Here is a 25,361-nt window from a genome sequence, read left to right on the forward strand (position 1 = left end):
AAAGGTTTTCCCGCAACAAGACGCCAATCAGGCTCAGAATTAGAGCACATTCAAATATTATGCCACGCCCAGTCACGTATAGAAACATCTCGTGTCACCTATCGTTGAGCAATGTCCCTCTCTCAGTCCGTTGTCTTATACTTTTTGTTATCAACAAGCCAGGATTTGAAATATTTAATACCGTGCGTACGTTATATACTTTGACACATAATTCTTCTCTGCGCCTGAGCAGCGAAATTCTAGTTGCACGTCTTCCGCTGTTGACACGCGTGCTTAGTGTTTCATCACGCTCTCAGAGCGCGCGCTTTAAATTCACGCACCAGATGAGAATGAATATTAAAGTAACTGTTTTCTTATTTTAACAAAGTTTCTCTTTCTCTTCTATTTAACGACGTCACCAGCCTTTATCTTCTCTTTGTCCTGGAGCTCTCCAGACAGTTCTTCAATCTCAAAAGAAAAAAAAGACTTCTAATTCTCCCTGGACAACATCTGATCAATTTCTCTAACTAAATTTAAATTTAAATCGTTTTTTGTTTATGTTTTGATAAAACATCTTTCTTGAATATTAAAGTCATGTGTTATAGAACTCAACATCTTTCAAAATTGCGATCGAAGTTATTTGTTTTTGGTTTTTTTTGAGGAATTATTGGATTTTTGTCTTCCAACACCTGCGTTCTTAATAATCGTGGGAAATTCGGAACTCGTGCTCCAGCTTCCTTTTTACTTCCTTCCTTTTTTCATAGCAGTAATGTTTTACTTCCTAAGGTAAGCTGTCTCTCTGGCTGAGACGTGTGTAGCATGAACCACACGCTTACTAATTTCCCAAGTAATAGTGAGACAGACCAACGCTGCCCCAGTTTGTCAAGGCTGCGACACAGCAATGTGCCCTCCGGCCAGTCGTTTTCTCTAGAACAGCGCCTGGTGCTGTCAATTGATTTAACAGGTTCACGGCCACACCCACCTGGGAAGATATGAGAAGACCCTGTGGAAGAGTACGCCCTCTATCGGCCAGGTAATGCTACCTGTTGCTTTCTCGGATGAACGAAAGCATATCGACAGATTTTTCTGGGAAGAGGGAAGAGGTACCACGCGCTATTTGTCCCTCCTTACGTAGCGGTGACACTTTGAGTCTAGCTCAGCTCCCATCAGCGAAAGTTCCAGTTATGAACTTTTATATGTGACGAAGATAAACGCCATGGAAACATGTGTTCTGATTCCGTCTGAATTTAGTTTGGTATTAATATCGTTTTCAGAGAGTAAGATCAGTCACTCGTGTGAGACGGGAGTGTGTGTGTGGAGTAATCAGAAAATACCTCATGGACGGAGGTTCTCACCTTTCCAAGGAACCTTCAGATTAGACAACCTAGAAGTCTATAGCTACTTGCAAGACAGTGACGTAAGATACCCATCCTTTCCACTCTCTTCTGTTATTTGAGTAATCGTTTTTCATAATTTCCGATTCCTTTGCTAACTATCACTGCTGAATAAGTAAGATACACACGTGGATCAAAGATAAATTAATGTTGCTCATTAAACCGGTGTGTAAGAAAACGAAACATGTTTGGTATTAGAAAACTGGTCTTTCAAAAGTGTTAAACATTTTTAAACGTTCATAACACTAGATACAATCTGTTTCTAAGTTTGAAAAGAAACACTGTGTGTTACAAATATTACTATTGTTAATAATACCTGATTTAAAATCTAAAATAGAATGATTTCATCAGCTCCTGATTTGAAACCCGAATACAACAACACCTGATTTCGAACCTCAGTTTTAATTTTTCAATAAAACGTGATTTGAAATATAAGAATTATTGTTGTTAATAATACCTGATTTAAAACCTAAAAGTTAAGGTTTCAGTAACACCCGATTTGAAACTTAAAATTTGTTTCACTAATCCTAAAGTATGGTGATTTTAATAAATCCTGTAACGAACTATTATTTTCATGACTTCCTGAGATTATCCAAAAACAATCACCTAAAATTAACAATATTTTTATATCTAACGATCGTTTTTCATTTGTTTCGTTTTCTTGTTTCTTGAATTTCGCGCAAAGCTAGTCGAGAGCTATCTGCGCTAGCCGTCCCTAATTTAGCAGTGTAAGACGAGAGGAAAGGCAGCTAGTCATCACCACCCACCGCCAACTTTTGGACTATTTTACCAACGAATAGTGGGATTGACCGTCACTTTATAACGCCCCCACGACTGAAAGGGCGAGGATGTTTGGTACAACTAGGATTCGAACCTGTGACCCTCGGATTGCGAGTCAAACGCCTTAACACACTTGGCCGTGCCGAGCCCGTTTTGTTTTCTAAAGCGGAATATTTGTTCGACAAATCAAAATCTTCATTCTGTAACGATTGGTAGGGTTACTCTGAATACGGACACTGAGACGTTGTTGGTCAGTTGAAACCGGACACCTCTGCGACTTCAAGATGAACTTTACAGCGACAAAGATGGGGACTGAGTAAATTATAACCTTGGATGAGGTGGAAACAACTGACCATATTAGAATCAAGAAACATGTAAACATGTTTACAGTGGAGTTTCCAACAGCATTTTGTTTTCTGTTAGTTTTTCAAAATTCATTTTCAGCATACCCTCGCTGTTGGTATAAATATGTGTGTTATTAGTTGTGACATCTGTTTTTCCATGCCATCACCATTGGTAGATCTTATTTCTGGTAGATTTCATTGGACTATCTGTTCACAGAGGGGAATCTGAAGACTTACCATTGTCCCAGCGGGTGGACCTTAAAATATGTAAAAATAGATGTTTTTATAAAGCAGAATATAATGTTTCATTGGCGCTCTCTACTTGTTGACTTCTACATTTGAGAACAGACTTCATTGATTTATCTTATTGTTTCGTGAACGCTTTGAAAACGACAATTCACCAAACAGCGTTTTTCTCAAATTAACTTAAGAAATGGTAACGTTAAGCCTATAATGTGTCCCATTATAACACAGGTTATATTGAAACGCGGTTGCGATTGCTCTAGGCCATCTTGGACGCTTTATTTATTATAAACGGTGTCAAAACTGTAGCGTCACGCTGATGACCGTATTGGCTCCAAAATGCTGTCTTATCACAGCAGATGCGAAGTGGTTCTCAGTAGAGGAGCTGAAGGCACAGAAGTTAGATGGCATGTTGAAGTGAACAGTTTAGTAATATAAGAGGATACTAGTGGCCTGATTCAAAAATAAAATGGTTTCTCGTTGGATGCATTTCTACAAACACTGACGATCAGAAAAATTGAAAAGGAAAACTTCATACAGAAAATGAAAAACTGCATGGGAAGTTAAACCAGGTTAATGACTGTTTACGACTTCTACTGTAGTGTCTGACCTTCAAATGACCTCCAAGGACCACGAGAAAGCATAAAGAAGATCTTTTAGGGACTACAGTGTCGCCCTCTTTCGTCACAAACGTCGCTGTACTTTAGAATCAGACAACAGTCACAAAATATGGCACGAAAATCACATACGTGTTGCCAGTGTGGGAAAAGAGACAGTGAAACACTTCTCTCCATGTTACGTCTTCCATCTTCTTCCACTACATCACAAGAGCTTCTTTTGATGAGAGTTGTACGCATGAACGAAATGTTTAAACGATAACACAGAGTGACTCGGGTCCTGAACAGAATAAATGAAACGAACGTGTTTTGTTTTCCTAGTCTACCATGCTAATATATGTACAATATTTCTCTCTCTGTCTTATAATTTATTTCGTATATAAACCCGTCAATGGCTTTTGTTCTTTTCTGTTACAACTCCCGGTCGCGCCAAACATGTTCGCCCTATCAGCCGTGAGGGCGTTATAATGTCACGATCAATCCCACTATTCGTTGGTAAAAGAGTAGCCCAAGAGTTGGCGGTGGGTGGTGATGACTAGCTGCCTTCCCTCTAGTCTTACACTGCTAAATTAGGGACGGCTAGCACAGATAGCCCTCGAGTAGCTTTGTGCGAAATTCCAAAACAAATAATTCTGTTACAACTTCTGTTGAAGGAAATATTTAACAACTTACTAATAAGGTACTGATTTTTTTTTTGCTCTGGTTAGCTAAGCCTCATAGTTTGTGATGGTAGGGTTAGCTGTGATTAAGTAATAGTGAATATTCTACATTGACACAATCAAAGGACAAAGGTAAATATTTTATTCTTATTCAAATCTACTTACAATAAATACGTTGAATATAGTACCCGCCTTTTTTCGTTGGTTCCCAAATGTTTGTTTGTTTTTGAATTTCTCGCAAAGCCACACGAGGGCTATCTGCGCTAGCCGTCCCTAATTTAGCAGGGTAAGACTAGAGGGAAAGCAGCTAGTCATCACCATCTACCGACAACTATTGGACTATCCTTTTACCAACTAATAGTGGGATTGACCGTCAAATTATAATGCCCCCACGACTGAAAGGGCGAGCATGTTTGGTACGACGGGGATTCGAACCCGCGATTTTCATATTACGAGTCAAACGCCTTAACGCACGTGGCCATGCCGGGCCTGTTCCCAAATGTTTTGAGAACTTAAATTATAAATTTTTATTATTATTATCAATATACATTCCAGTTTTAACAATTCAGCAAAAGGATGGCTTGAGAAGGCGTATCTTTATATAACTCTCTACTTCCTTCTAAAGTCCTTTTGAATAGAGGAACCCTTAAAGATGTCCAATAGATTCCCCATTCATCACCTTCCTCCCACAAAGGCGTATCATTCTAGCCCTTTTCCATGTAGACTTACCTTTAAGGATGTTCGATTTTTCCTCTGAGCCCCCTTCCACCAAGACGCACCCTTCTTTCACAGTACTAACTACCTCCCCCCCCCCAACATCCTTCTATATTCTACAGGGTGTTCGGAAAGTCACTGTGCAGTTTTGTAATTATATTTTATTCAGTCTATTTCAAGCCTGCAACTGATAGCGGCGTTTAGAAACAAAATAAGAAGGATACAGGCCTGTATTAATGCCAACGGGGATCACTTTCAACATTGTTTATAATTGTCATTCATATTTAACTCCTGTATTCTATATTGAAACATGTCTGTTCATAAATATCATAAATATATAAGTGTACAGTGGCTTTCCAAACACCCTGTATAAAGGTATCCTGGTTTTAAAACACGCCATAATTAGATGATTAAAAGAAAAACCTTTTCTTACCCTAATATCCCCCAGTGGATCAGATAAAGACCGGGTTTTAAAACACGCCATAATTAGATGATTAAAAGAAAAACCTTTTCTTACCCTAATATCCCCCAGTGGATCAGATAAAGACCGGGTTTCGATGTCTGTGTAGGTAGACCACAGATAACCTATTGGATATATTTGCACTAAACAAACAACTGAATTCACCCGTATTTTCTGAAATCGTTATAATAAGAAACCTGTGAAAAGAGCGGGACTCCATATGGATTTCTTAACAATTCCATAAAACATACCGTTTGCTGTACAAAATAACTGGTTCTCTTTATTGAAAATAATGAATTACGAAAGTTTATTAAGACCTCCAGACACGAAAAACTGCCCTCTATAGGCGTGAGGCCAAAATTTGAAATATTATGTCCCGGATGACGCTGATTGGTAGAAATAAACTATTTGACTTTACTGCTCAAAAATTTTTTTTTTTTCAGATTTCAAATCAACGAGGTATGAAAAATATACAGTTTTTTTGTAACAGTAATGGTTTTAGAGGTTTCAGCGTTCTCATATTCCCCAGAATCAATATCATACATCTTGCTTTATTCTAATCTTATTCGATTTTGATCTCTCAGGTCACTCTTTTCTCTCCACTTTCAACATAATTTCTTCACTTCCAGTTAATATGATTCGTTTTATTCAACATTAATACAAAGGTAAGTAGCATCTACAAACACCACAGTCTTACTAAGTTCAGGTTTCTGACAAGAGATATTGCAGATTTCACTTGTGGACATATTTTTTTCAATCAGACGAAGAATTTTTTTAGATTGTATTATCGGATTACGTTACGTGTTCTGGCGCCTTCAAACTGTTTTTAGGGTTTAACATTTTTGTTTTTTTTCCCTAAATTTGGGTTGGTGTTTCGCCACTGGTTGTCTTAAGCTGTACGCCCGGCATGGCCAGGTGGGTTAAGGCGTTCGACTCGTAATATGATGGTCGCGGGTTCGAATCCCCGTTGCACAAAACAAATGCTCGCTCTTTCCGCTGTGGGGGCGTTATAATTTGACGCTCAATGCCACTATTTGTTGGCAAAAGAGTAGCCCAAGGGTTGGCGGTGGGTAGTGATGACTAGCTGCTTTCCCTCTAATCTTACTCTGCTAAATTAGGGACGGTTAGCGCAGATAGCCCTCGTGTAGCTTTGCGCGAAATTCAAAAACAAAAAAGCATTAAACTGTACTTTTGAATAATTTGGGTTTTGATAAAATAAAAAGAAATGTTTGTCCACTAGATAGTGGACAACATAATAATTCATATCCTATATAACATTATCACGCTTTAAACAATATGGGTTATTAAACCACAGCTTCCCAATGGAACAGCATAAATGTATGGATAACGCTAATGTTCGGGTTTCGATTTCCTATAGTGAACACACCAGATAGCCTTGTGTGAGTTAATATATGCTGTAAAACAAAAATATTAAGCCAGAACATGTAATTTGAAGTGTGAAAATAGCGGATATAATAATTCGTATTATTATTATTATGATACATTGGACGGGTTATTAAACCAGAATAAGAAAATTAGTATTAGCAAATATAATCGCTCATAAATTATGTAATATTATTAATCAGTGATGTCGAGAAAACCCACTTGAAGAGAAATATATATATGTGTAAACATATATGTATCGGTCATCGTCAGGTTCACAAAGAAAGAAAGAGGTAACTGACATATATATTACATATATATGTAATATTATTAGTATTATTAATATTATTCCACTTTGAACAGTACGTTTTACTAAAGTGGAATCAAGAAAGGTTTCTGTTAGGATATTGACTATTGTAATTATTGTTTTTTGTTTCACTTTGAACAATAAGTTTATTACAATAAGACAACAGTTGATATGTTAGAATATTGGTGAATACGGTAAATCATAATTCTTAATATATTGTTTTACTTTGAACAATAAGTTTATTACAATAAGACGATAGTTGATATGTTGGTGAATATAGTGAATTACAACTGTTAATATATTGTTTTACTTTGAACAATAAATTTATTACAATAAAACAATAGTTGATATGTTAGAATATTGGTGAATACAATGAATCACAACTGTTAATATATTGTTTTACTTTTGAACAAGCACGTTATTAAAACAGAGCAAAACAAAAGAAAGTTTTCTTGTGGTATTGTCAAAGCAAAAAACTGAATTTCTAAATGAGAGGTCATAGCCCTGTCCTTGAAAAAGCTGACCATGAGTGAAGAATATTATAGGTCGTAAAAGTAACAGCAGGGCAGTTTAAAAGTTACTCAATCTTGACTTGCTTGGACAAGGACATTCCTTTACGTCTTAAACAAGGCCCTTGGCATGAACAGTTAACGACTTTACAAAATACAACAGTCATCACAATGGTTCACAACTCACGGCCACTACCAGTGGTCACCCGAACAGTCGCCAGATAAGCTGTCTCTTCCAAGAACAATGACCCTCTGGCATCTCGGTGATTTAACCCAAACCATCAGGGGGGATCCTTTAGAAGCGTTACCACTTCACTCACTCACCCACGGAGTTCTCTTAGGCAACTCAATGAGTAACTAGAGCACATTTTGTAGTTCCTAATACCCTTCTATGCGTCAAGTGATGTGAAAGAAAGTATATCTATGTGTTTCACGTGTGTTTTTGTTCTTTCCACACTGCAGGTACGCCATAACTTTGGTTGCTTTGACGATGTTCAACAGATTGACGCCCGCCGCGTGCGCCACTGCAACTGGGTTAGATTTCTTCGGATTTCCCCGACCTTTTGCCCCGAAGTCAACCTTATCGGATCTTTAGTCGAAGGTGAACCTATTTATGAGGTTATCCGTAATGTTGCAGCAAACACAGAATTGATAGCTTACTATGAAGCGTCAAAGATGTATCGTCAGAACCCATATTCTCTTCATTCTACTCGAAGACTAGCTGGAAGTCAGTACAGACACGCGATTGGCTTACTCTTAGAAGGTAAGGTTACTCATGAAAACAGTTCTAACTGTGTTGATTTCACTTACCAATGTAAAGAATTAGGATTCATTTTCTTAAGGTTCGAGAACACCAATTAAAGTGACAAGTTTGTTTTCAAACAAAATTAATAACGTTTGAACTGATTGTGTACAAAAACTTCGTGGTAAAAATCATCTAGGATCAAAACATTAGTTGTAATATGTTCCATAATATACTGTATAATTATATTACAAGAGCATTTTGTTTGTTTTAAATTAAGCCTAAAGCTACACAATAGGTTATCTGTGCTCTGTTCACCACAGGTATCGAAACGCGGTTTCTAGCGGTGTGAGTCCGCACATATTCTGCTGTGCCACTGGGAGTGGGGGGGCATTCCCAGACCACAACGAATCTTACAATCGGAAGTGATTTACTACGAAACTCAGCAACAAGGTCCTGAACACCCGTTAAGAAGGTGTTTAACTTAACGTCAATTTACGTTTTTAACATTATTAAACGAATAATTCCAAAAATTCCTGGATGAGTAAAATGGGTATTGGTTTTATACGATTATTTTAATTAATTGCCTATAGGTCAAGTTAATAAATACAATTTCATAATAAAACTCGTCACTATATAGATAATGTTGGTGGTTTGTTACTAGTTGAATTTTAAAGATGACAAACAAATCTCCAATCCGCATTTTAAGCTTTGGATGCGCTATAAAAATGACAGTCCCTCAGCGGGTGTTGTGTGGAAGATGATTTCCTAGTTTTTTCTTCCAGTTAGTAGTTCAGTTCCTCAGCGGGTGTTGTGTGGTAGGTTATTTCCTTCTTTTTTTTCTTCTAGTCAGTAGTTCAGTTCCTCAGAAGGTGTTGTGTGGTACGTGATTTCCTACTTTTTTTTCTTCTAGACAGTAGTTCAGTCCCTCAGCAGGTGTTGTGTGACAGGTGAATTACTTCTTTTTTTTCTTCTAGTTAGTAGTTCAGTCCCTCAGCGGGTGTTGTGTGGTAGGTGATTTCCTACTTTTTTTTCTTCTAGTCAGTAGTTCAGTCCCTCAGCAGGTGTTGTGTGGTAGGTGATTTACTTTTTTTTTCCTTCTAGTCAGTAGTTTAGTCCCTCAGCGGGTGTTGTGTGGTAGGTGATTTCCTACTTTTTTTCTTCTAGTTAGTAGTTCAGACCCACAGCAAGTGTTGTGTGGTAGGTAATTGACTTCTTTTTTTTCTTCTAGTCAGTAGTTCAGTCCCTCAGTAGGTGTTGTGTGGTAGGTAATTTACTTCATTTTTTCTTCTAGTTACTAGTTCAGTCCCTCAGCCGGTGTTGTGTGGTAGGTTATTTCCTTCTTTTTTTTCTTCTAGTCAGTAGTTCAGTCCCTCAGCAGGTGTTGTGTGGTAGGTGATTTACTTTTTTTTCCTTCTAGTCAGTAGTTCAGTCCCTCAGCGGGTGTTGTGTGGTAGGTGATTTTCTTCTTTTTTTTCTTCTAGTCAGTAGTTCAGTCCCTCAGTAGGTGTTGTTCTGTAGGTGATTTCCTTCTTTTTTTTCTTCTAGTCAGTAGTTCAGTCCCTCAGCAGGTGTTGTGTGGTATGAGATTTACTTCTTTTTTTCTTCTAGTTAGTAGTTCAGTCCCTCAGTAGGTGTTGTGTGGTAGGTAATTTACTTCATTTTTTCTTCTAATTACTAGTTCAGTCCCTCAGCCGGTGTTGTGTGGTAGGTGATTTCCTTCTTTTTTTTCTTCTAGTCAGTAGTTCAGTCCCTCAGCAGGTGTTGTGTGGTAGGTGATTTACTTTTTTTTTCCTTCTAGTCAGTAGTTCAGTCCCTCAGCGGGTGTTGTGTGGTAGGTGATTTTCTTCTTTTTTTTCTTCTAGTCAGTAGTTCAGTCCCTCAGTAGGTGTTGTGTGGTAGGTGATTTCCTTTTTTTTTTCCTCTAGTCAGTAGTTCAGTCCCTCAGTAGGTGTTGTTCTGTAGGTGATTTCCTTCTTTTTTTTCTTCTAGTCAGTAGTTCAGTCCCTCAGCAGGTGTTGTGTGGTAGGTGATTTACTTCTTTTTTTCCTTCTAGTCAGTAGTTCAGTCCCTCAGCGGGTGTTGTGTGGTAGGTGATTTCCTTCTTTTTTTTCTTCTAGTCAGTAGTTCAGTCTTTCAGTAGGTGTTGTGTGGTAGGTGATTTCCCTCTTTTTTCTCTTCTAGTCAGTAGTTCAGTCCCTCAGTAGGTGTTGTGTGGTAGGTGATTTCCTTTTTTTTTTCCTCTAGTCAGTAGTTCAGTCCCTCAGTAGGTGTTGTTCTGTAGGTGATTTCCTTCTTTTTTTTCTTCTAGTCAGTAGTTCAGTCCCTCAGTAGGTGTTGTTCTGTAGGTGATTTCCTTCTTTTTTATTCTAGTCAGTAGTTCAGTTCCTCAGTAGGTGTTGTGTGGTACGTGATTTACTTTTTTTTCTTCTAGTTAGTAGTTCAGTCCCTCAGTAGGTGTTCTGTGGTAGGTGATTTTCTTCTTTTTTTTCTTCTAGACAGTAGTTTAGTCCCTCAGTAGGTGTTGTGTGGTAGGTGATTTCCTTCTTTTTTTTCTTCTAGTCAGTAGTTCAGTCCCTCAGCAGGTGTTGTGTGGTAGGTGATTTCTTTCTTTTTTTCTTCTAGTCAGTAGTTCAGTCCCTCAGTAGGTGTTCTGTGGTAGGTGATTTCCTTCTTTTTTCTTCTAGTCAGTAGTTCAGTCCCTCAGCAGGTGTTGTGTGGTATGAGATTTACTTTTTTTCTTCTAGTTAGTAGTTCAGTCCCACAGCAAGTGTTGTGTGGTAGATGATTTACTTCTTTTTCCTTCTAGTCAGTAGTTCAGTCCCTCAGCAGGTGTTGTGTGGTAGGTGATTTCCTTCTTTTTTTTCTTCTAGTCAGTAGTTCAGTCCCTCAGCGGGTGTTGTGTGGTATGTGATTTCCTTCTTTTTTTTCTTCTAGTCAGTAGTTTAGTCCCTCAGTAGGTGTTGTGTGGTAAGTGATTTCCTTCCCTTTTTTTCTTCTAGTCAGTAGTTCAGTCCCTCAGCAGGTGTTGTGTGGTAGGTGATTTCCTTCTTTTTTTTCTTCTAGTCAGTAGTTCAGTCCCTCAGTAGGTGTTTTGTGGTAGGTGATTTCCTTCTTTTTTTCTTCTAGTCAGTAGTTTAGTCCCTCAGCAGGTGTTGTGTGGTAGGTGATTTCCTTCTTTTTTTCTTCTAGTTAGTAGTTCAGTCCCTCAGTAGGTGTTCTGTGGTAGGTGATTTCCTTCTTTTTTTCTTCTAGTCTGTAGATCAGTCCCTCAGCAGGTGTTGTGTGGCATGAGATTTACTTTTTTCTTATAGTTAGTAGTTCAGTCCCTCAGTAGGTGTTGTGTGGTAGGTGATTTTCTTCTTTTTTTTCTTCTAGACAGTAGTTCAGTCCCTCAGTAGGTGTTGTGTGGTAGGTGATTTCCTTCTTTTTTTTCTTCTAGTCAGTAGTTCAGTCCGTCAGCAGGTGTTGTGTGGTAGGTGATTTCTTTCTTTTTTTCTTCTAGTCAGTAGTTCAGTCCCTCAGTAGTAGTTCTTTGGTAGGTGATTTCCTTCTTTTTTCTTCTAGTCAGTAGTTCAGTCCCTCAGCAGGTGTTGTATGGTATGAGATTTACTTTTTTTCTTCTAGTTAGTAGTTCAGTCCCTCAGCGGGTGTTGTGTGGTAGGTGATTTCCTTCTTTTTTTCTTCTAGTCAGTAGTTCAGTCCCTCAGCGGGTGTTGTGTGGTATGTGATTTCCTTCTTTTTTTCTTCTAGTCAGTAGTTTAGTCCCTCAGTAGGTGTTGTGTGGTAAGTGATTTCCTTCTTTTTTTTCTTCTAGTCAGTAGTTCAGTCCCTCAGCAGGTGTTGTGTGGTAGGTGATTTCCTTTTTTTTTCTTCTAGTCAGTAGTTCAGTCCCTCAGTAGGTGTTGTGTGGTAGGTGATTTCCTTCTTTTTTTTCTTCTAGTCAGTAGTTTAGTCCCTCAGCAGGTGTTGTGTGGTAGGTGATTTCCTTCTTTTTTTCTTCTAGTCAGTAGATCAGTCCCTCAGCAGGTGTTGTGTGGTATGAGATTTACTTTTTTCTTATAGTTAGTAGTTCAGTCCCTCAGCAGATGTTGTGTGGTAGGTGATTTCCTTCTTTATTTCTTCTAGTCAGTAGTTCAGTCCCTCAGTAGGTGTTGTGTGGTAGGTGATTTCCCTCTTTTTTTTCTTCTAGTCAGTAGTTCAGTCCCCCAGTAGGTGTTGTTCTATAGGTGATTTCCTTCTTTTTTTCTTCTAGTCAGTAGTTCAGTCCCTCAGCAGGTGTTGTGTGGTAGGTGATTTACTTCTTTTTTTTCCTTCTAGTCAGTAGTTCTGTCCCTCAGTAGGTGTTGTGTGGTAGGTGATTTCCTTCTTTTTTCTCTTCTAGTCAGTAGTTCAGTCCCTCAGTAGGTGTTGTGTGGTAGGTAATTTCCTTCTTTTTTTTCTTCTAGTCAGTAGTTCAGTCCCTCAGTAGGTGTTGTTCTGTAGGTGATTTCCTTCTTTTTTTTCTTCTAGTCAGTAGTTCAGTCCCTCAGTAGGTGTTGTTCTCTAGGTGATTTCCTTCTTTTTTCTTCTAGTCAGTAGTTCAGTCCCTTAGTAGGTGTTGTGTGGTAGGTGATTTCCTTCTTTTTTTTCTTCTAGTCAGTAGTTCAGTCCCTCAGTAGGTGTTGTGTGGTAGGTGATTTCCTTCTTTTTTTTCTTCTAGTCAGTAGTTCAGTCCCTCAGCAGGTGTTGTGTGGTAGGTGATTTCCTTCTTTTTTTCTTCTAGTCAGTAGTTCAGTCCCTCAGTAGGTGTTGTGTGGTAGGTGATTTCCTTCTTTTTTTTCTTCTAGTCAGTAGTTCAGTCCCTCAGCGGGTGTTGTGTGGTATGTGATTTCCTTCTTTTTTTTCTTCTAGTCAGTAGTTTAGTCCCTCAGTAGGTGTTGTGTGGTAAGTGATTTCCTTCTTTTTTTTTCTTCTAGTCAGTAGTTCAGTCCCTCAGCAGGTGTTGTGTGGTAGGTGATTTCCTTCTTTTTTTTCTTCTAGTCAGTAGTTCAGTCCCTCAGTAGGTGTTGTGTGGTAGGTGATTTCCTTCTTTTTTTTCTTCTAGTCAGTAGTTTAGTCCCTCAGCAGGTGTTGTGTGGTAGGTGATTTCCTTTTTTTTCTTCTAGTCAGTAGATCAGTCCCTCAGCAGGTGTTGTGTGGCATGAGATTTACTTTTTTTCTTATAGTTAGTAGTTCAGTCCCTCAGCAGATGTTGTGTGGTAGGTGATTTCCTTCTTTTTTTCTTCTAGTCAGTAGTTCAGTCCCTCAGTAGGTGTTGTGTGGTAGGTGATTTCCCTCTTTTTTTTCTTCTAGTCAGTAGTTCAGTCCCCCAGTAGGTGTTGTTCTGTAGGTGATTTCCTTCTTTTTTTCTTCTAGTCAGTAGTTCAGTCCCTCAGCAGGTGTTGTGTGGTAGGTGATTTACTTCTTTTTTTCCTTCTAGTCAGTAGTTCAGTCCCTCAGTAGGTGTTGTGTGGTAGGTGATTTCCTTCTTTTTTCTCTTCTAGTCAGTAGTTCAGTCCCTCAGTAGGTGTTGTGTGGTAGGTGATTTCCTTCTTTTTTTTTCTTCTAGTCAGTAGTTCAGTCCCTCAGTAGGTGTTGTGTGGTAGGTGATTTCCTTCTTTTTTTTTTTAGTCAGTAGTTCAGTCCCTCAGCAGGTGTTGTGTGGTATGAGATTTACTTGTTTTTTTCTTCTAGTTAGTAGTTCAGTCCCACAACAAGTTTTGTGTGGTAGGTAATTGACTTCTTTTTTTCCTTCTAGTCAGTAGTTCAGTCCCTCAGCGGTTGTTGTGTGGTAGGTGATTTCCTTCTTTTTTTTCTTCTAGTCAGTAGTTCAGTCCCTCAGTAGGTGTTGTGTGGTAGGTGATTTACTTCTTTTTTTTCTTCTAGTTAGTAGTTCAGTCCCTCAGTAGGTGTTGTGTGGTATGAGATTTACTTCTTTTTTTCTTCTAGTCAGTAGTTCAGTCCCTCAGTAGGTGTTGTGTGTTAGGTGATTGACTTCTTTTTTTCTTCTAATCAGTAGTTCAGTCCCTCAGTAGGTGTTCTGTGGTAGGTGATTTACTTCTTTTTTTCCTTCTAGTCAGTAGTTCAGTCCCTCAGCGGGTGTTGTGTGGTAGGTGATTTCCTTCTTTTTTTCTTCTAGTCAGTAGTTCAGTCCCTCAGTAGGTGTTGTGTGGTATGTGATTTACTTCTTTTTTTCTTCTAGTCAGTAGTTCAGTCCCTCAGTAGGTGTTGTGTGGTATGTGATTTACTTCTTTTTTTCTTCTAGTTAGTAGTTCAGTCCCTCAGTAGGTGTTGTGTGGTAGGTGATTGACTTCTTTTTTTCTTCTAATCAGTAGTTCAGTCCCTCAGTAGGTGTTCTGTGGTAGGTGATTTCCTTCTTTTTTTCTAATTTAGCAGTGTAAGACTAGAGGAAAAAAAGCTAATCATCACCACCCTTCGCCAACTCTTGGGCTACTCTTACCAACGAGTTGTGGGATTGACCGTGACATTATAACGCACCCATGGCTGAAAGGGCGAGAATGTTAGGTGTGACAGGGATTAGAACCATGGACCCTAAGATTACGAGTCAAGCGCTTTAACTGCCTGGCAATGTCGGGCCGTTTATTTGGTAAGACGTAAATGCTTAGCCTCAGAAGGGAAAAAATACTTTATATTTAGTTTGGTTTATTTCTGTACAAATTCACACCCTAAATGATTTGTTTTGAATTATGTACAAAGCTACACGAGGGCCATCTGCGCTGACCATCCCTATTTCAGTACTGTAAGACTAGAGGAAAGAGAGCTAGTCATCACCACTCACCGCCAACTCTTGGGCTACTCTTTTACCAACAAATAATGGGATTGACTGTCATATATAACGCCCTCACGGCTGAAAGGGTGAGTGTGACAGGGATTCGAACCCGCAACCTTCAGTTTATCAGTCGAGCATCCTAACCACCTGATCAGGAGGTTAGCCTTTGCGTGCCGTAAATCCACTCATGGCTGTTTCTATAGAAACTGGTATAACCCCGCCTTCATTTAACGCTTGCATATCGTACTTCCAAATGGTTCAGCGGTTAAGTGTGGATCCTTATAACACGAAAAACCAGGTTTCGATAAGCACAACATAGATAAACAGTTGTGTAGCTTTGCGCTTAACCACAACCAAACCAAATGGAAATACGTGTCCCAACTACCAGCGCCCTCATGTAATTTATGGTGCAACTACATTTCTGTACTTTTAACACTTTATAAGTTGAGACAATTAGAAACAATATCGATAACAGCGTCGTCACATTTTAATATCTGAATCTTTTGAAACTACTTATAATAAATACTTGTCATCCACAGCCTGGGTCTAGTAATTACCGTTCTGGGCTGTGTATCGGAAGGTTCAAGATCTAAGCTACAATGGCAGGAGAGAACTATAATACTCAACTCTACCATTCGACTATGAATAACCGTGAAATCAAACAGTTAGTTAGTTGCCCTCCCATTGGTTAACGCTGTACAAAAGTTGTGGTGGCTTAGCACATGTGTCACACAACGAGGTTTAGGTTGAATATACAGTATACCGACTAGCATTAAGATCCATATATTGCTAAATCTTGGCCGAAGAATGCAGATAATCTTCGCCATATAATTAACATGTTAATAAACCTGCTTGAGCTGTTTATGTTTAACACGAGAATGATTAATAGCAGCTTAATAATGTGGAACAACAGATTCACTGAGAAATACGACGTCGGTAGCATCTCTTGACGAATGAATTATTGTTTTCTCTGTTTTAAGACCACTTTACAGGTCAGTGTTTAAACGTAAGACGACAACCGATAATTTCTGAACTCAACAGGTTTTCTCTCTGTATCTAAAAACTGCTGGTTTGGATTGAGAAATTTTGTATATAGAGGAGCGAACAACGTTTCGATCTTCTTCGGTCATCGTCAGGTTCACAAAGAAACAAAGAGGTAACTGACCGGAAGCTGACCACATGTTTAAAAGGGGTTGTGTAACTGAGTGTCGGAATGTAGATGGCGTGCTTAGATGTTTGATTATATTTATTAATATAGGTATACAGGTGTTCCTTTGTATTGGTTTATTTTGGGCTTGAGTTGTTGTATAAGTAAGGCTTCTTTAATTTTGCGTTTGTTTATTTCTCAACCCAAACGAGCCGTGTTTACATATGTATATTTCTCTACAAGTGGGTTTTCTCGTCATCACTGATTACTAGTTTTCCTCTCTGTTTTGTTTTCTCCAGAATCTCCGCTAGATCTGTCAAAATCCTTGCTGTTTTCAAGTGCCCCAGTACTCGACAGGAACCCCCAAACTCTAAACACAACACCTTTCGAAACAGACAAGCGACGCTCTAATTCCAGTGATTGGTTTCCCACGAGCGAAGAGGTAAATTGTCTTATTGTTTAAGCCTTGTAACAGCCTCGAAGGAAAGGGGTCAGTAGAAATAAAGTCAGTTCTGGTGTGAAGACGATGATTCGTGTCTAAATATATGTTTATAAATATGTACGTGCAGCTTGACGACTAGTTAACGGAGCGTAGCACCTGGTGTTGAAATTTATCGTATCTATTCTTTTCTCGCCGCTTCAGTCTGTAGGAGTCGAGCCCCGACAGATGGCAGTTAAGAAAGCCCGGGAGCGACCTCTTTTGCCTTGTGAAGTGTGCGGCAAGGCTTTCGATCGACCGTCCCTCCTCAGGAGACACATGCGGACACACACGGGCAAGTACAGTTCAACTATAATTATTGTTATTGTATTTTAACCCTAATAAAACACACGTGTGAACATTGACTTGGAAGTTCTCCAGGATTTAGAAACGTTGAACTTCGATGAAACGTCAGAAACGTGAAGTTTTTCTTCGAAAATGAAATGTTTCGTAAATTCGCGTTCAGTGCTTTTCACCTGAAGCAAAAAATAAACAAAATTTGATTTCTGGTTAAGCCTAAAGCTACACAACAGGCTCACCACGTGTAACGAAACCCGATTCTTAGAGTTATAACTGCAGGCCATCAGATTTTTTGTTTATGTGTCACAACTTTTGCTTGTTTGTTTTTGAATTTCGCACAAAGCTACACGAGGGTTATCTGCGCTAGCCGTCCCTAATTAACAGTGTAAAACTAGAGGGAAGGCAGCTAGTCATCACCAGCCACCGCCAACTCTTGGGCTACTCTTTTACCAACGAGTAGTGGGATTGACTGTAACATTATAGTGCCCCCAAAGCTGAAAGGGCGAGCATATTTGGCGCGACGGAGATGCGAACCCGCGACCCTTAGATTCGCACGCCTTAACCCACCTGGCCATGCCGGGCCAGAAGGGAGAGATGGAAATGACTTGGAGTTTATCGAAAATGGGGACACTAGAGGGCTAGAGAAAATAGTTACAATTAAAGCGACATCTTGAGCCTTTTTTAGTATAGCGGACCGTCTACAAAATAATGGAAATACACTTTAAAAACTAGAAAATTAATAAGAAAATAAGCAGTGTAATAATGACCATCTTTGTACCCTATCAATATATTAAAGATGCGGGGATCTTGTCCCCCTTGTCACTTCTGCTCCGAATTAATTTAAAAATCCTAATCCCATCGAAATTTATAAGATTGGGGTGTTTAAAAGTGAAGTGCGTGTTGACCAATGAACTCAAGGAGGGTTGGAGGAGGTGTCCAAACGTGAAGTGGACGATGACGTTTGTGAACGTGAAGGTTTGTCACGTGCGAACTGAAGGTTTTGGGGTTTTTTTCAGAATAAAACGTTTTATAATTTGAAGATTTCACTCCTCACCCGATAGCTAACAGTAAGCGGACAAATGTTTCACAGTTGTTCTCGTAGTGGTTAGTGCAAAGTTATACAATGGCTCATTGGTTTGTGTTCACCGCGAGGAATCGAACTCAGGACTTTATAGTTGAAATCTTCTAAATTTACTGGTAGCCCACTGGGGGGTGCATGTAATACAGTCTTAAAATGCTTGTACTTTTTAAAATTAATATATGATAATTGTATACAGTAGTTCATCATTATGTTTGAATGTTCCAAAATACAAACCTTATAATCACATACATTCTATATGCCTGTTGTGTGTTATGTTTATAAATTTATGAAAAAGGGTATATAAAGTGTTATGTGTCTGGAAGTTATGCAGCAAACGTGCATAACTATTCATTGATTGCTTTTAGTTCTAGTCTCCGTGTTCTTCAGACTAGTTTAATCGAAACAGTTACTTCACCCCCCCCACTCCCCACGTTCCAACTAATCTCCATTAGAGAAACAGACAAACTTTTAGTTCTAGTCTCCGTGTTCTTCAGACTAGTTTAGTCGAAACAGTTACTTCACCCCCCCATTCACTCCCCACGTTCCAACTAATCTCCATTAGAGAAACAGACAAACTAAATTCTGGGAACCGTGAATCAAAGATTTCGTGTTTCGCGAACCCTTTAAAAAAAACAAAAGCATTATACATTGGTTCCATGACAATGACCTGTCCAGTCCCACTATTCGGTCATACAAAAGTGGCCCAATAGTTGGCAGTGGGTGCTGTTGTTTAGATGCACTCGCGAAACTTTATCAATTAAAAGTTACAGACGACTATGTGTCGTTTGCGCTTATATAAGTTCCCCGAAGGTCTATAAATCAGACAGCTCTTCCTTTCAAATGTTCTGAACAATTTATCAGAATATTACTGCACGTGAGGTTGCCACGTGAACGTATTTCTAAAATATTCGAATTGATTCTGTTTAGATCGAGCAAGACGTTGCGTTTCGTCTTTAGGTCTTCACCAGACACGTACATTTTCCGTAGTGAACGCTATTACTATTTACTGAAGCCGAAACGTTGAGCGAATTAATAATAAAAAAATGAAAGATTATCTGATGTTTTTGGTTGTTTCGTTTACTTTTGATCTAAAGTAACAACTAACTTTGAATAAACGAGATTTTTGTTATCTGTTGTTAACTTTGTGTTTCACCATTGGCTTATCTGTTATCTGTAAGTGTAATTTTGTGTCTCATTCTTGGCTGGTGTGTTACTAACAGTCAGTGTAATTTTTTAGGTGAAAAACCTCATGTTTGTGACGTATGTGGGAAAGGATTCAGCACGTCCAGTTCTCTCAATACTCACCGGAGGATTCACTCGGGCGAGAAACCCCACCAGTGTCACGTGTGTGGTAAACGGTTTACCGCTAGTTCTAATCTTTATTACCACAGGATGACCCACAGTAAGGTGAGGTCGTTTTGAAATAAACGATAATTAGTCAGAAAACATTAGCTTTCGGTCGCATGTTTCAAGTTTTTTGTTGAATAAACGAGTTAATCTTTATCGTAAATTAATCAGTAATCCCTAAGACATAAAACTTTTCTTGTTATTTAATATAATTTTAATTTTATGTCAATCTTCTTTTTACGGATGTTTACCATAAATCATTAGTTGCAATGTTCAGAGAAAAACTTGAGGACCGAAATTCGATTATTGTGGACAACACAGTAAATTACAAAATACATCAAAATTAATAATGATGTGTGACATCAGTATAATATTGTTACGTGCAATGAGCATTTCAAGTTCACGTTATGAAGATGAATTTAACTTAACACTTGTTTAAATGTGTAATTTTTGTACATTATTTCTGTACCCTATTTTTAAATTATTTTATTTGGAATGATATTATTATGTTAGTTGAAAATAATGACGTCAAAACACTATATCAGATCGTTGTTTTACCGAAAAGCTATCTGCTCTTTGATCTTCCGAGGAATCGAACCTAAGATTTTAACGTTATAAGCCCGTAAATGCCCCCCGCTAGTACAGCGGTATGTCTCCGGATTTACAACGCTAAAATCAGGGGTTCGATTCCCCTCGGTGGGCTCAGCAGATAGCCTCACGTGGCTTTGTTCTAAGAAAACACACACGAGCCCGTCAGCTAACCACAAACACACTTGGACACTTGGACGTTTCTGACCGAGAAAAGTTCGTGTAAAAGTCTTAGCAGTAGAAACCTCACAAAGGTCAACTAGAGACACCTGATAGAGAATGGATTAAATTAAGTCTACATTAAGCCTCTTATGATGAATTAAACTTTAGGAGGCTTTTATCTCGCAATCACTGGATAATTTTACTCGCTCAATGGGTAAAAAAAGTAAAACATCTAAGAAGGTTAAACAGAACATGAGAATAAAGTTCAAGTAAAAAAAAAGCATTTATTCATAATTCTTAGCATTGTCTGAGGCCTCTACGACCCAACTGTATAGGATAATTCATAGTTGTAACCGCCCCATTCTTGTCAAATGTTGATATACGACATGAATATTTATTGAAGGTGGGGCTAACCTGTAAGCTAGATACATATAGAATACTAACTCTCTGTGGTCCTTATTAAACATGACAACTGTCATTAAAATGTACACCCCGTACGTTGGAGTAATCAAGCGGCCTGGATTAGTTAAGAAATATGGAAACAGCAATCTAATCACATATGAATGACTTATGTTTGAGGCACGTCTTGCCTCATCTGAATAATAAATACTCCCAGTCCGTTCATCTTAATGTTCGGTTTCAAATATTTTGTTTCTTTACTAGCGGCTCGTCTGGTGTATTAAACTACTTAAGTTATATTATTTTAGTAAGCTGTTTTCGAGCTTTAGACTAAGATGTACCACTCTGTGATCACAGGTTAAAGGTGATGCATATATATATTTGTTTATTTCTATTCTGAGCTACACCATAATGTTTAACAAAAAAAAAAAACTTTAAATTTTCAATGAGGTTCTTGAGCCACAAAGAATGTAAGATAAATAATCTACTAAACGGGATTCAAAATAAATTTGGGGCTCTTGTGGTGAGGAGATGATTGGGAGCCTCAGATTTACTTAACGTATGATAAGAACAAACGTGCTCAGTTCTTGGTTCAAAGTTCACGTATACTTTATTAGTTTTGTTGCAACCCGAACATATTACTTTATGTTGTTTATTAGAAAATTGTCATAACACTTATGAAAACATTATTATAGCACTTTCTAGGGTTCATATAATGTTGTTAGAATATTTTCTAACATTTTGGGAACACTGTTAGCACATTTTCTGTATTTATGTGAACATCGTCAGAGTATTGCTTATATTATTGTTAGAGTACTTTATGTGCCTTATATAAACATTGTTAGAGTATTGTTTATATTCTTGTTAGAGTACTTTATGTGCCTTATATAAACATTGTTAGAGTATTGTTTATATTATTGTTACAGTACCTTCTGTGTCTTATATAAACATTGTTAGAGTACTTTCTATATACTTGTTAGAGTACTTTATGTACCTTATATAAACATTGTTAGAATACTTTTTATACTATTGTTAAAGTACTTTATGTACTCTATATAAACATTGTTAGAGTACTTTATGTGTCTTATGTAAACATTGTTAGAGTACTTTCTATATACTTGTTAGAGTTCTTTATGTACCTTATATAAACATTGTTAGAGTATTGTTTATATTATTGTTACAGTACCTTCTGTGTCTTATATAAACATTGTTAGAGTATTGTTTATATTATTGCTAAAGTACTTTCTGTCTTATATAAACATTGTTAGAGTATTGTTTATATTATTGCTTAAGTACTTTCTGTCTTATATAAACATTGTTAGAGTACTTTCTATGTCTTATATAAACATTGTTAGAGCATTGTTTATATTATTGTTACAGTACTTTCTGTCACTTATGTACACACTGTTTCTGTGTTTTATATAAACATTGTTAGAGTACTTTTTGTGTTTTATATAAACATTGTTAGAGTACTTTCTGTTTCTTATATTAACATTATTAGAATACGTACTATATTAGGATGTGTCGATGACATTAAAGTTTCTAGAAGTCATACTAATTATCTTATCATACCCAGTACAAAATTTTTGAACATGCTTGAAATGAAACAATGTCCTCGACATATATATTATTTATTGTAGACAGTAAGATGTCGTGTACCTCCACAACACTTAGAAACATTAAATATTTATTGTATACAGTGAGATATCATGTACCCCTACACACACATTTAAACGCTCTATTGTGAAACTAATGAAATCAGTCAATTTTCTGCTACATCTGATTATAGGCGAGAACGTGATTAAAACACAGATTTATTTTCTTGCAGGAGAAGCCACACAAGTGTACAGTATGTGCTAAGTCTTTTCCTACACCTGGTGACCTCAAGAGCCACATGTACGTCCACAACGGTTCGTGGCCTTTCAAGTGTCATACTTGTAACCGAGGCTTTAGTAAACAGACTAACCTAAAAAACCATCTCTTCCTACACACAGGTTAGTAAAGAACCATATTTTTCAACATGCAGGTCAGTAAAGAACCGTCTCTTTCAACATACGGGTTAGTAAAGAACCATATCTTCAAAAATACAGGTTAGTAAAGAACCATATCTTCAAAAATACAGGTCAGTAAAGAACCATATCTTCCAACACAGACACATTATTAATGAAACACGAATGGTGAAACTGTCAAATTTTTAGCCACGGCATAATGGCTCAAAGAATGACCATGGGTTTTTCTCAAGTACAACCTGTCGACTCATAGTTTCGTAGACTCTTGACCGATTTTGTGTCACGTTATAGTCTTTGACTCAGGAGGTTAAACCTTTTCGATTTATGTGTTTGACCACACCTAAGGAATCGGAAGTAGTGATAACTGTTAATTAGTTCAGTGGTCCCCAAACTTTATTGTGATGATTGAGAAATATTATATTTGTAAAAACATCTCCTTTCGACATACTATATCACTTAATTAGTCTGATATAATTTTTATCGGCTTATTGCTTGTCTTGATCACGAGAAACCCACTTGAAATAAAAATGTATCTCAGAACGCCTGGTATGGACATTAACATTTTTACTGATAAGGAGAGAACAACGTTTTGACCTTCCTAGGTCATCTTCAGGTTAAGAAAGAGAGAGTTTGCAAGTGACCATTGGCGGACATGTCTTAGACATGGCGGACATGTATAAATGGGTATGGGATTGTAGGGAGCGCTGCAGGTGGATGTTAGGTTATTAATTAGTATACGTATAAAGATGTTCCTTTATATTGGTTTAATTTTGGTTTTAGTTGCTGTATAAGTAGGCTTCTTTAATTTTGCGTTTGTTTATATTTGTTTCCTTACTTAATATCTGGATGTTTTCTATGGTTACGTTGTGTTTATCTGATTCAACGATGTAACCATAGAAAACAAACAATCCTGCAACCATTTGTACTCTCGTCCCTAGGATATGTATCCGTCAGTGGTCACATTCAAACTCTCTCTTTCTTAACCCAAAGATGACCTAGGAAGGTCGAAACGTTGTTCTCTGCTTATGAATAAAAGTGTTAATACCAGTAACAGCCGTTTAATGTTTATTTACAGTTAACAGTCCCCCGCTGAGACATCGGTAAGTCTTCAGACTTACAACGCTAAAAGTAGGGGTTCGATTCCCCTCGGTGGACACAGCAGATAGCCGATGAGGCTTTGCTATGAAAAAAGACACACATAGAATTAACATTAATTCAACATATTTGTTTTCGGACTATTTTTGGCGCCCCCTTTGGGAAGCATTTGACTAGCTTTTCCTCCAGACTCACTGACATTACAAAATTTGGTTATGCGCAGATACCTACAGCGCGACTTAAGGAGAATTTGTGAAACAAACTCTATCCGTTATCCAAAACCCCAAGGGTTTGTTAGGGAGAATCGAGTCAGATTCAACGTTGCTATGTGATGAAATACGTGTAACTTTCAAGGTTAACAAGTTATGACAATGGTTTTATGTTTTAACGTGATGACGTACTTCCGGGTTGTAGTTTTTTTGAAGAGTAGTCATGTGTTATTACTAACAGTACCGTTCAAAAACACTGTCAACAGGGGATAAAAATAAAATAGCCATAACTGTACAAGACATATTATACATCAACATGTACCTACCTCCCCTAGTGGCTCAGCGGTATCTCTGCGGACTTAGAACGCTAAAAACCGGGTTTCGATACCCGTGGTGGGCAGAGCACAGATAGCTCATTGTGGAGCTTTGTGCTCAATTCAAAACAACAACAAAATGTACTTGATGCTGTTGAGAAACTGAAAATAATAATAATTTCTTTAATAAATCAAAACTCGTCGAAGAAACAACAATTACTCTACCTATGATGAATTAATGTATAAGAAATAAGCGAAACGTCCCACTCATTAAAAGTAATTAATAATTATTTTAATTACAAAGTAAATAATTAATTCAATAGTAATGTTAAAATGATCTGAGATGCTGGAGTGATACGAAAACAAACTGTTTTCACCAAGTATAATGAACGTAGAAACTACGTCATGTGACTATATATATAATGACCAATAAAAACGTATTAAAAAGCTTCGACAGTATAATATTAGAGGGGTATGTTGGATCTACGACATATTTCTACGACGCGTTACTATATAGGAACCAGGACAGAAAACATAACCAAGAGTACATCCAAAAACTAATGTTTATGGAGACGTCAGGTCACTTGACCCAGTGACCTAAAAAAAATCATTTTTTTTATTTGTAAATATTCTTTTTAACTTTAGTTGTTTATGAAACAGAATTAACAGCAGTCATGTTTGTTAGCACAGTATTTTCAAAACGCCACGACAAAGTTGAATAATAAATTTGTCTTTAAACGAACCAAGTATAACTTTTCCGACACCAGGTGGTGCGATGATCGAACTCATATATCAATACCGAATACTGTCATTATTCTTGCCTATCTCTAGATTTATGCGTTTCCTTATCCCGGTAGCTGACACCGGCATGTGATAAATACAACTATGTAGGCGGAATCAGAGGGCGGAAGAACTGACATTGGGTGGATCTAGAATTGCGCACAAAACTATGTAAGCTCACCAGGGGGAGAAGATATGAAGTGAGAATATGAAAAATATATTTAATAAAAAGGGGAGAAAGAGGGCGCAAGAGGTTGGGTAAGGGGTTCTCATACCTAAAAGTAAAATTCATAGAACATATTCATGAAGATCTTAAGCCTTGGAGAACCTGTGGTTGTTAAGCCTAACATTTGTTCAGTAAAATATATGGTTGCTAAGCCTAACTTTGTTCAGTAAAGTATTTGTCACGAAACAGGTTAGATTTAAGAATGTTGTCAGTGGCTACATCGTATGATAGATTTCTTAGTTTTTTCTTCTTTCTTGATTCGAAAGGTAAATATAGGATAGACA

At 37.7% G+C, this 25,361-nt stretch overlaps 1 protein-coding gene across 2 annotated transcripts in view; it reads left to right on the forward strand.

The window, feature by feature from the left end:
- The first annotated feature begins 1,047 nt into the window (after positions 1-1,047).
- The window catches only part of LOC143258577 (PR domain zinc finger protein 5-like), a 29,266-nt gene continuing 4,952 nt past the window's right edge, over positions 1,048-25,361 (forward strand). For both annotated transcript variants that reach the window (XM_076517744.1, XM_076517754.1), the window contains exons 1-6: positions 1,048-1,396; positions 7,852-8,152; positions 16,389-16,531; positions 16,733-16,862; positions 19,186-19,355; positions 22,273-22,438. In XM_076517744.1, coding sequence (XP_076373859.1) covers positions 1,196-1,396; positions 7,852-8,152; positions 16,389-16,531; positions 16,733-16,862; positions 19,186-19,355; positions 22,273-22,438 — 1,111 coding nt within the window. In that variant the 5' untranslated portion in view covers positions 1,048-1,195. The remainder of the gene's footprint in view (positions 1,397-7,851; positions 8,153-16,388; positions 16,532-16,732; positions 16,863-19,185; positions 19,356-22,272; positions 22,439-25,361) is intronic.

Source organism: Tachypleus tridentatus, chromosome 1 (genome assembly GCF_004210375.1).
Source record: "Tachypleus tridentatus isolate NWPU-2018 chromosome 1, ASM421037v1, whole genome shotgun sequence".
Lineage (NCBI taxonomy): Eukaryota > Metazoa > Arthropoda > Merostomata > Xiphosura > Limulidae > Tachypleus > Tachypleus tridentatus.